The following is a 12,925-nucleotide window of genomic DNA, read 5'->3' as shown; positions in this document are numbered from 1 at the left end:
ACAGGAATTTGGTATGCAAAAGAGTAAGTGTGATCACTCAGTATTTTATAAGCAATCTGAGGCTGGTCTAATTCTCCTAATAGTCTATGTGGATGACATTATCATCACTGGGAGTGACTCTGCAGGTATTTCATCTCTTAAAACCTTCCTCCAAACCCAGTTTCAGACCAAAGACTTGGGATTATTAAAGTATTTTTTGGGTATTGAAGTTATGAGAAGTAAGAAGGGTATTTTCTTGTCTCAAAGAAAATGTCATCGATCTATTGACAGAGACAGGAAAATTAGGTGCTAAGCCTTGTAGTGCACCAATGACTCCAAATTTACAACTGTTAGCAGGGGATAGTGAGTTGTTTGAAGATCCAGAGAGATACAGGAGATTGGTAGGAAAATTGAACTACCTTACTGTCACTCGTCCTGACATTGCTTATGCTGTTAGTGTGGTAAGTCAGTTTATGTCTTCCCCAACTGTTGCTCATTGGGAAGCCTTGGGACAAATCTTGTGCTATCTGAAGGGAGCTCCAGGAAGAGGTTTGTTATATGGTAATCATGGGCATTTGAATGTTGAATGTTTTTCAGATGCCGACTGGGCTGGATCAAAGGATGATAGGAGGTCAACTACTGGATATTGCGTTTTTGTTGGAGGAAATTTGGTGTCTTGGAAAAGCAAGAAGCAAAGTGTAGTTTCTCGATCTAGTACTGAATCCGAATACAGAGCCATGGCACAATCAGTATGTGAGGTAATGTGGATATTTCAATTACTAAATGAGATAGGTTTTAAGACCCCCCAGCCTGCGAAATTGTGGTGTGATAATCAAGCTACTCTCCATATTGCTTCTAATCCGGTATTTCATGAGCGGACCAAACATATTGAGATTGATTGTCACTTTGTTCGTGAAAAGATTCAACAACAGATCATCTCAACAGGACATGTCAAACCGGAGAGCGCTTAGGAGATATTTTCACAAAAGCTCTGAATGGAGCTAGGATTGACTACATTTGTAACAAGTTGGGCATGATTAACATCTATGCTCCAACTTGAGGGGGAGTGTTATGGAAAGTCAATCATTATATTATTTCTGTGTATATTTTGTATTCTGTATTCCTATTTAGGATTTCTTATTTAGGATTTCTTCCTAATTAGTATAACACAATTATAGGAATCAATTGTATATAAATACCCATGTACAGATTAATTGAAATTAATGAGAATCATCTCTTTCTACAAATATCTAAAACTTTCTTTTAGATATCCAACAAATTGACCCTTTTCTATTTGGTTTTCAATTTATTAGTCGTCATCTTTTTAATGTAAGCTAGACAACCCCAAATCTTAACATGCTTAAGACTTAGTTTTCTTTCATGCCATATCTCATAAGGTATGGAAGAGACCGATTTAGATGGAATCCTATTTACAATATGCAAAGCCGATTCTAATGCAAATCCCCAAAAGGAGATTGGCATGTCAGTATAGGTCATTATGCCACGTACCATATCTAATAGGGTACGATTTCTCCTTTCAAATACACTATTTAATTGTGGTGTTCCTGGAGGAATCAGCTATGAAATAATGCCATGCTCTTTCAAGTATTCATCAAATTCAGTACTTAAGTATTCACCTCCACGATCTGATCGAAGAGTTATAATACTTTTTCCCATTTGATTTTCTACTTTAGACTTAAATTCCTTGGACTTTTGAAAGGATTCATGTTTGTATTTCATCAAATACAAATACCCAAACATTGATTTGTCATCAATAAAGGTAATAAAGTAATGAAAACTGTCTCCAGCCATTTCCTTAAATGGACCACATACATCACTATGTATTAGTTCCAAAATATTTTCAGCTCTTAATCCTTGTCCAACAAAAGGTGATATAGTCATTTTGCCTTGAAGGTAGGATTCACAAGTTGGAGTAGGTTTAAAACCCAATGAAGATAAAATCCCTATTTTCTCCAACTTTGTAATCCTATCTTCTGCAATGTGACCTAATCTTAAGTGCCAAAGATGTTTTGGACAGGAATTGATTTTCATTATGGTATTACATTTATTTAGATTTCTTGCATTCAATTTGTATTCATCATTATTATCCAAATAATAAAGTCTATCATGCATATAACCCGAGCCAGCATATTCATTTCTAAAATAAATATTACAAACATCATTTGTGAACTGAAATTCATAACCATTTCTAGTCAAACTAGATACTAAAATGATGTTCTTAAAAGCATCAGGTACATACAAAATATTATTTAAATGCAAAACATGTCCATATATGTACAAAGATTTTGATCCTATGGCTAAAGCTTCAACAATTGAGCCATTGCCAATCAGGAGTCTAACATCTCGTGCTCACAAGCTGCTACTGCTTGCCAGTTATTGCATATCAAAAGAAATGTGAGAACTCGCACCAGTAACTAAAACCCAAGTTGTAGATAAACTATGAGTATCATCAGAATCTAAATAATAAGATATAGACATACCTTTTGAAGGTTTATCTTTCTTATCCTTCAGAGATGCAAGATACTCTGGGCAGTTCCTATTCCAGTGCCTATCCTCTGGCAGTGGAAACACTTTCCTTTGCCATTATCAGCTTTGGTCTTGCCTTTCTTTTTGGCTATTTTCTTGGAAGGTCCAAGAACTTGAGGTTTCTTTTTCTTATTGCCCTTCTTCTTCTTGGTCTTTCCAACGGAAGAAGAAGATGCAACCAAAGCTACCTATTTTCCTTTATTGCCTGGCACATTCCTTTGGGCAATAACTAGCATGTTAAGTAAGCCAACTAGAGTGCATTCTTGCTTAGTCATATGGAAATTTATCACAAAAATCCCAAATGACTCTGGTAGGGACTGAAGGATCAAATTCGTCTGAAGTAGGAAATCCATGTAAAAATCAAGATGTTCCAACTGCTCAATAAGCTGAATCATCTTGTGGACATGATCTCCTATATTTTATCCCTCTAACATCCTCATTCGAAATAGTTGTCTAGATATCTCATACCTAGCATTCCTACTATATTCACCATACAACTCTTGCAGGTGAAGAAGGATCTCATTTGCACTTTGCATGTTTTCATGTTGCTTCTATAACTCATTAGCCATAGAAGCAAGCATATAACATCTGGCTCTCATATCATGCTCCTTCCACTTGTCCAAAGTCTCTAATTCCTCTGTAGTAGCCCCTAGAGGTAAGGAACCAGGAATTTTTGAATTTAGAACATATCCAATATGCTCTAAATTTAGGAAAAGCTTTAATTTTTTGAGCCAATCAGAAAGATTAGGTCCTATCAACCTATTATGATCAAGTATGCTCGCAAGGATATTGGATAGTGGCGATTGTTGTGTGCTCATTTTTATCACAATATAAACTGCAGAAAATAACAAGATTAATTAGTAAATGTATGAAGTAATTAACCAAAATGATTATGGTCTTTTAATCAAATTGGTCCTCCCACTAACTTGGCAAATCCTACACTTTCAAAATAGTAAATGGAAATCCTAGTTGGATGGATTTCTAATGGGTGATTGAATTCTTATAGTCTTATTGATCATCCTCAGGCACATCCATTATTGGAATTATAATAAACTATAAGTGAGCAACTCCTTGCCCATCACATCTCATGTGAGGTTCAATAATTTACTTAGCCCCTAATGCTCAAAATCTCAGGCACATCCATTATTGATTTGTCTTGCATTAGTTAAGTTGATCTCATCAAGCTAGTAAACATGCAAATAATTTTAATGTCCTCAGGCACATCCATTATTGGCCACCAACTATTTACATATTTACAACATCTTATGCTTAACAATTATTCTTAAGAAAATCTCTTAAATTAAATGCACCACATGCAAGTATTTAAAATTTCTTAAAATAATTGCCTTAATAGAGGGCCATGATATAATTACTTTAATTATACCATTTCCAACTTAATCATTTGTTTGTAAGATTTAGTGGTCGGCTTAATTACTATTATGGTCCCACTTTGCACATTATCCAATTGGCATGCATATATCATATACTTACATACATTCTCATACATCTCATGCATACATGGTAAACAAATAATATGGTATGATCATGGACTTTCGAAGGGATTCAATTCTGAGCCACCAAGAATTGAATTAGGGAATTCTTAGATGTATTTCATTCATTCATTTTACAAGAATTGCTGATGGAGTACATAATCAACATCTTGATCTTGATCTCCTCTCACTGATCCCACCAATGCTCTTGACCTCTTTGTTCTTCTTGCTATCCAATTACATTGTAACCGTTGGCATACCGAGGTGAATATACAAGAATATGGACTTTAAAGTCCTTAAATAAATGAAATTATATGTAACTTATCACAACATTTATGATACATGCCACTAAAATAAAATTAATTATTTTACATCCCAAATACAAATAATAGAAATAAATTCAATCACATGGGTCTTTTATTGTCCATAATCATCCATCATGCATATTAAAATTTAACAATTAAATAAAATATGCATGTTAAAAATTAAATTGAATATCATATATTCAATTAAAAATAAATTTGAATCTTATTCAAATAATCTTAAATTTAGAAACTTTTTCCAAATTTAATTTTATAGAAATAATTTTCAAAAATTATTTGTGTGATTGGAAATCCCAATTAAACCATTTAATTAGGTTTAGGCTTAATTCTGAGTCTAAAATTATACAATAATTGTATAAAAGAACCCAAAAATAAGCCAAACACGCCCTTATTGCATAACACGGCCCGTGTAACCATTACACGGCATGAGGCGCGCCTGAACATGAGCTGGGCCACATAAACGCTGTCAGTGACCCAGACTAAGGTGCGAGGAGGGACACGGGTCGAGTCATTCAATGACACGCCCCTGGGCGCAGTTAACATGGTCGTGTGTTCAGAAAACATGCCATGGGCCGTGTAAAAATCCAGAACATGGTCCAAGCTGTGTTTGATATTTTTTTAGGGTTTTTAACTCGAACCAACTTCAAATCAACCCAAACTTCATCCAATCCCACAATTAAGCCTTAAAATCAATCCTAATGGCAAATATAGTGACTCTGATACCAATTGAAGGCATGGAAGCATGGATTTAAAGGCATTAGAGCATTGAGTTTTAAAAATTAAACTAGGGTTACATGCACCATACCAAGTGAGTTATATGCCTAGCCTATTTCTAATGCCCAATAGAACACAAAAACACATTTTAGCATGCACTAAGAGTTCATTTGCCATCTAAAATTGTGAATTAATAATTAATTCATTAAACCTTAACTAATGGAAGAGATTAATTCAACTAACCTCTAAGGCGCTGAATCAAACAATCTTACTACCATAGGGTGCTCCTCAGACTCCAATTGTAGTCCCTCAAGCTTGTCCATCATAAGCACACCAATGGCAGCCCCTTTAAGCTCTTTTTCTTGTTTGTCAAACAACCAAAGTGAGATAGGCTTGCTTTAATGAGGGTTAAGGAAATGAAGGTTTTCTCTTTAAATTAGTTGATAAATAAAGAAGAAGGAGGAGAGGCCATTGTTGCCATATAACATGAAAGAGAAAGAAGATGATTGTCACACTTTACCCCTTTGTAAGGCATAACATGATCCCGTAGTATACCTAATGAATTACCAAACTTCGCCTGCCGATAATCCATTAAATACACTACATGAGATTTTAAAACAATTTTATTTCTTTTTGAAGGTGGTAAGCACTTTTGGTAGGAATTAAAAACTTTTATTTGAAGTTTAAATATTAGATAGAATTTTTAACAACTTTTATTTTTCCATAAATTTTGTAAAAGTTTCGACAGAATGTCGTCTGTATTTTGAGAAAACAGTTCTTCAAAACCCTATAAAAAGCACTTCCAAATGATTTTCACAACTCCCAACCTCCAATGCAACTCAAATCAACACAATCAATCATAATTTCAATTCAAAATTCTCATCACAACATTTTTTTTTTCAAGACAATTAAATAAAACTTATATTTGTTGCATTAAAATACTTAAATTACTTACACAAGTTAAATTTACAAACATAAAATCTAAAAATAATACTATTACAAATTTACTGTACAACTGCTCAATTTTACATTAATATATATAACACTACAATATTTACATCAAAATAAATACATTGGGTATAGGATAATATCCGTACAAAATTTAACGAAGTACTCTATCTCAATAGTAGCTCACTCTGCTACTTTCTCCTTTCCTTTATTTACGACAACAAAATAAGCTATCGCTAAGTATAATTTACTCAGTAGTGCATAATAAAATTTAAAATACTGAATATAAAATATTCACTGAAAAATCATAATTCAAATATTTCACACTCATATTTCACAATTTTCAAAACACATTTATAATACAATTTTGTCAAATAATGTAATAAACACAGTGTTGCCAATCCATACATATCTTAGGTCATGACACAAAATTTTCGATCAATGCCGTATTGTACGCCACGACAAAGTAAACTACAACCTCACTAATCGAAATCAATGAGGGAGGTGGCTAGCTAGTTAATGAGGACTCATCCGATCTCGACTTTAACTGGCAAACCAGAGAAGGAGGAAAATAATTGATCTCAACCCCATACAAGGAGGAGGAATAATGTGGTACTGTCATGCTAAGTGTGAATCTGAAATCAATTTAAAACAATTTATTCAGATATTGCATGAAAAATCCAATCAATTTCTAAAGTCCAATTTACAGGCACAAAGTGGCAGAACAATAATTCTCGGAATTCATAATTAACACAATATATTTACAATACAGAATAAATCAAGTTTTCAAGGTGAAAACAATAATTTAGAGTTATTGTGCACAGACCTGATTTGAGTCGCCTCTAGGCCTTGAATCAATGTTCCTTATGCTTCTCAATGTCCTTTTCAACTAAAACACACAATTTACAGTGTTTCAGTATCACATCTCATAATAATACCAACAATTTATTTAATTGTATCCTTACATAGGCTTAAAATGGCATTTTCTAGACATTGCATTTTATTGCAATTTTTCAGATTTTTTATGCTGTCTTGACCTAGCTAATTGACCTATTTCCCTTTATTTCTGGGTTTTGGTCAAATTACCAATAATGTAGCTCTATGTCTTATTGAAATTTTGCCACTGATCTCATGTCATTTGGAGTTCTATGAACCAAATTATGGTCATTTTACTATGAAGGAGTGGAAGCATGAAAAACATAAGTTTAGATCATTGAATTCAAAATTTTTCTTCTACAGTCTCATGCATCATGTAAGATTCATTATTTATCTATTTGATTTCAATGATAAACAGCATATTAAAACACTTTTAATATATTTTTGGATCTATATTTTCCATTTAAGATTTTAGAATTAACAGATTAACTCATTAGAACCCTAGATTAGATCAAGAACAAGTGCACTAACCTTTTGATGCACTGCAGTTGTGTTTGGCACCTTTGGGATGCACCTAGCACACCAGATGTTGTCTCTCTAGCTTGTCCACAACAAGATCACTAATGGCAGCTCCTTGAATAGCTTCTAAAGCCTTTCCAATCAATTAGAAATTCAGGTTTTGCCTTTAGAGATGTTGGCAGTTCTCTTTGAATTGATGAGATATGAAAAAGAAGAGAGGAAGAACAAGGCAAGCGTGGTGGCACCTTTGGTAGAAATAGCAGATTGTATTTTGTTATTTCATCCTTTCCCTTATATAGCTAGGTCATCACTTAAACATGTCATCTTCTGATTGGCTCTAGGTTTAATTGACCCAATCACATTGTGCCAAGTGTCAAACCTATATTTAATCTTGACTTTGATCATCTTACATGATTAAAAGACAATTGGCAAGCTTATATGTAGTGCCATGTGTCACCATCTCATGGTACCACATGTCACCCTGTGAAATGACCAAAATACCCTTGTGTCTGAATTTTGAGTTCTCAATCCAAAATAATTATTTCTCTTCTTCTAATCAATTTATATCAAATATAAATTAATTAATTAATCTCTATTAATTAATTTCTCATAATTAAATTTATATTTAAACACTTTAAATATAAATTTAACTTATACTATACATCCAATAACCTAGATTTGGTTTCAAGCCATGCTAGGGACTTTGCAATCTAATTGCAAACCAAACCTATTTAATTAATCAATTAAACTTTTTAACTAATTAATTAAATCACATTTAACTTGGTGATTACTTGTGCATTTGTGTGACTCACTAGGCTCATCACTAATTGGCTATGAGATATGATATCAACTCTTAATATCATCATAACTCTTTCTTACCATAAATGATTTCTCTAAATCATTTTAGGCACCTCATAGACCATGGTTAACACCTAGCATAGCATGCCATGACCACCCACTCAGTAATAAGGTTTATCTTAAATGAACCTATAATCATATGTTACCATGCACTAGAATCTCTCTATTACAAAATCCCAATTCGAGCTGGAGTCATGATTTATGTCAAACTCTATTTGCTATGAATATTATATTCTCTTTTAATTCCAGTTCTTGATAAAAAGATTTTCTCATCAAAAACTCTTTTCTGATTAAATCTATCTGTCCTGGCCAGGAACTTGAAACATCAATAACAATTAAATGAACATAAGATTTAATCCCTATTTACTTAGGGTAACATATTCCATCTTGATCAACACCTACCTCCATATATAACTAGTAGGAGCCAATATATGCCCATATACCCATTCACAGTACAAGTATAAAAGCAGTATCAAACTCAAACTACTTATATATAAGATAACTGAGCTATCTCAGGTCTAAAGATTATATGCACTAATATGATTTATGATAATACATTGACAAGAGTAAACTCCATGTGCTTGTCATAAATGTCACTGGTTCAGCCTACTTATCATGTATAAGTGCCTATCATATTTGTTATATGGCATGAGATTTACCATTCCATCTTATTTATATCTCATATAAATACATTGGGAACAAACATGAATATAATATTTCTGGATAAGTCATGTTCTTATTGTGAAGTATCCTCGATTGTGAACCAATTTATGATATTTTGTGCTAGAAATACTGTCACTCATATTCTTAACAACTTAAGAATAAAATTTCTAAAAAAATATCAATGGACCTTTTCTATTACACATAAATATATTATGTAAACGGAAAAGTGAAAATGCCTTTTAGTAATAAAACATGTACAAGATACATACTAAATGATATACTATAGGGCATACTACAAACAATCTCCCACTAGCACTAGAGCCATTCATTATAATACGTTAGACCTATCTTCTTAAGATATCGGTCTAATTGTGCTTGTGATAAAGGCTCAGTGAATGGATCAGCCGGATTTTCAGCTGATGTTATTTTCTGCATGGCTACGTCGCCTTGCCCAACTATCTCTCTGATAATGTGGTAGCGCCTTTCTATATGTTTGTTTTTCTAGTGAGACCGTGTTTCGTAATATCCAAAAAACCTCTTTTGTAGCATCTGATGCAGCAATATACTCAGCCTCGATAGTGGAATCTGCAGTCATACTCTTTTTGGAACTCTTCCAACTGACTACACCTCCATTACAAATGAACACATACCCAGAGGTAGACTTTCTATCATTGATATCTGATTGGAAATCAGAATCAGTATAACCATCCAATTGCAAGTCACCACCTCCATATATCAAGAATAAATCCTTAGTTCTTCTTAAGTACTCAAGGATGTTCTTGACAGCTATCTAGTGTTCCAAACCTGGATTGGATTGAAACCTATTAGTCAAACTAACAGCATATGCGATATCCAGCCTAGTACACATCATTTCATACATCAAACTTTCAATAGCCGAAGCATATGGAATCCTGGCTATTTTATCTCTTTCTTCAGCTGTCTTTGGAGACATCTCTTTAGAAAGGTGGATAGCATGTCTGTAACACCCCTCACCCGTCTATAGTATAGCCGAGCAAGGCGTGCTGCACGGCTTGTCGAAGCACCTAGTCTGTGATTATCTTATTTCCTAAACTCAATTTGATTTTAAGAAGTCCTTTATGTAAAATTCATATTACGTTGGTTCTATTTTCATACTTTAATAAAATCAATGTTTCAAAAATGATAATAAAAATCGGGCAAGGTGCCATCTGTATTTCGGACAAACTGTCCTTCTAAACCTGTTAAAAATAGTTCAATATGATAATCTCAATCTTCCAACTAATTTTTAAATCTTAAAATTTCATAGTTTCAAAATACAATCCATTATAATTTACATTCATCTAAACACTCTTCATAGGAGTTTAATATATACAAATTATTACAAACCTTAAAGTTTTAAAATATACAAAATTACATAACAAAATGTTAAAATACAACTGATAGTCATTACATAAGATCCTAAGTCCTACCATGTATGCAGTGTAGTGCAGATGACTCTGGACTCCTGTGCAGATCTGATGTCTCACCCAGTCGTAGGCCTGCTGGGCTCCCCAGCTATGTCTCCAATACCTACGTGTTACAAAAGCAACGCGCTAAGCAATTTTACTTAGTAGTGCCAAATATAAAGAAATATACACTAAAATAAAGTAAATGTATTGTTTATGAATTTATGACATCGATATTCTTTACAGTTGTTGATTCTACTTTTATTTGCTAACCTTTCATTTTTGCTAATTTTGGTGGTGTTGTATGTCAATAATGCTTAAATTAACTGCCCGTGTAGCCTATACACTGACCAGACTGGATAAACGGATATACTGGCACTGGGTACCTAGTACCTCGGGCTGTCACACCATCAGTCACAAAGTGTCTCCCGGTGTGTAAACAGTGTGGCTAAAAAGCCATATAGTCAATTTGGCGATAAGCCAAGTATAATAACACAATACGTATAGCTGTAGGCTATTAAAGTCACAGTGCTGCATAAGATGCCGTAAAAACACAGTATGGCATAAAGCCATTTACTGAACAGCTATCAGAATCCTATTGACATGCCAACCTATCCAAACTAGTCAACAAGGCAAACTAGGGCACATTACAAATTAATTGTTTAATTCCTCTTTTTTTTTTTAAGTTTACTAATTATCATGTAATTCACAAGTCAATGTAAATGTTGACCTTTTTAGGTAATATGGATAAGTTGATTCTAGCATCAACATTTCACAAATTGTAATTCAATATGCTGCCAATATAGTGCAATTTACCATTTTTATAAGTTGGCATTCATTGCTAAATTACTTCCTTCAAGCATCAATGTATGTAAATGTCAAATTTTCAGTTTTAGTGTGCTAGATTGGTCTAGCTTAATGTCCTATTTCTCTTGGTTTTTAGCCTCTGATGAAGGAAGAAAAATTGTAGCTCTATGTTTTATTGAACTTTTGGCAAAATTTCAGGTCATTCTGATTTGTATAGACCAAGATATGGTCAATTTACTAAAGCTAGACAGATTGCAGCTTTAGTGCATAATTTGGTCAATTTTAGGTCACATTTAGTTTTGTCAGTTTTGGTACCCAAATTTGTGCAAGCTATTTGACTTGGTTTTGGCCATTTCTGGGCTTTGGTGTCTTCATAAGAATTTTAGCTCTATGTTTAAGCTATCCATGGTAAAAATTTCAGGTCATTTGGACCTGTTTTGAGTGAGTTATGGCTATCTTAATGACTACTAGTCATATGGTCAAAAATCTGGGCTTGCACTTACCAATTCCAGATTTAGTCATTTTTAAGGTCAGTTTCTAGGTAGAATTTTGGCAACATTTCCGAATGAAAGTTGGCCTATTTGGTGTCTAGTTTCACCCCCCATTAGCCTCATACCAATTGGGTTCACACTTTTGCACTTATAACCTAATTTAGGTACTGCCAATACATACAACCTGCACTTGAAAATTACACTTCCAATTCTAACAATCCTCCTCCTCCCAATACTTCAATATTCTATCATGGCACTTCTATATATATTGTAAACAATTCCAGCAAAGCATTTTGAGCAAAACACTCAAGTTCTCAATGAGCACAATACACCATTAAAGTTCAACATTTACTTCCACCAAAATTCAATATACCTTAATACCAATATTACACGTACACTTCCATGGCAACTACACATGCTGCCCATAATATAACACCATCACATCTTATTAATAAATTACATAAACTCACATATAATTTCATAATATTATAGGCTGCCAAACATGGCAGTTTACCAAAGTAACGAAGTCCCATTTTCAAACCCTTAATTCAAGCACTAACATGCACATACTTAGACATTAATCTACTACAACTTCCATTTGAGTTAATCAATCTTAATTCCCATCCATTAGAGGTAAGAAAGACTCAAACACAACAAACTTTCATGGCTGCTAAAAATGGACAAGTTCATATCTCAATATTTTCTTCCTTTCTCTTCACCAAATTACTCACCTCAACCTAAACACAAAGTTTACTAAAGCAAGGGAGAGGATTTGGACACTTACCGCTTGAGAGCTTCCCTAGAACTTCACCAAATCTTCTTTTTCTTGTTCCCAATATCTTCCCCAAGGTGAGTAGGCAAGCTTTAATGAAGAATCCAAGTGGAAATGATGGCTAAATCAAGGTTGCACGGTGGTGGAGCTCATTCGGCCATGGAGGTTCACTTTGGCCAAGGTTCCAAAGGTTGAAGATGACCTTTATTTCTGTCCACTAAGACCTTATTATATGTCTCTTATGATGTACTTAGTGGAGCACTAGGATTAGTTTAATGTTTAATTATTCCAAGTTTCACAAATTTCATTTTTTGGTCCAAACTTCCATTATTTATATAATGTACCACATTTTAATTTTTCATGATATTTTCAAAGTGTAATACCATTTATTTTTAATGGATATTGAGGTCAAAAGGCAACTCTAAGTGTCAAATGACCAAAATGCCCCACTTTGGGTTATATTCCCATTTTTTTGGTAACATCGATTTTTGTCTATTTCTCGATTTTTCGTTTT

At 33.6% G+C, this 12,925-nt stretch overlaps 1 protein-coding gene across 1 annotated transcript; it reads left to right on the top strand.

Annotated features, from left to right (window-relative positions):
- Positions 1-293: 293 nt before the first annotated feature.
- On the top strand, positions 294-2,398 carry LOC131182142 (uncharacterized mitochondrial protein AtMg00810-like). The gene is made up of 2 exons (XM_058150792.1): positions 294-802; positions 2,332-2,398. The coding sequence occupies exons 1-2, from the start codon at positions 309-311 to the stop codon at positions 2,396-2,398; spliced, it is 561 nt and encodes a 186-aa protein (XP_058006775.1). The 5' UTR covers positions 294-308.
- The last annotated feature ends 10,527 nt before the right edge of the window (positions 2,399-12,925 follow it).

This window comes from Hevea brasiliensis, chromosome 8, assembly GCF_030052815.1.
Source record: "Hevea brasiliensis isolate MT/VB/25A 57/8 chromosome 8, ASM3005281v1, whole genome shotgun sequence".
Classification (NCBI taxonomy): domain Eukaryota; kingdom Viridiplantae; phylum Streptophyta; class Magnoliopsida; order Malpighiales; family Euphorbiaceae; genus Hevea; species Hevea brasiliensis.
The sequence above is the reverse complement of the archived record's forward strand: the minus strand, read 5'-3'. Positions and strand labels throughout refer to the sequence as shown.

Coding starts and splice junctions, on each gene's coding strand:
- LOC131182142 (XM_058150792.1), top strand. CDS start 309: ATGACTCCAAATTTACAACTGTTAGCAGGGGATAGTGAGTTGTTTGAA. Junction 803..2,331: donor CCCCAGCCTGCGAAATTGTG/GTGTGATAATCA, acceptor ATTGCCAATCAG/GAGTCTAACATCTCGTGCTC.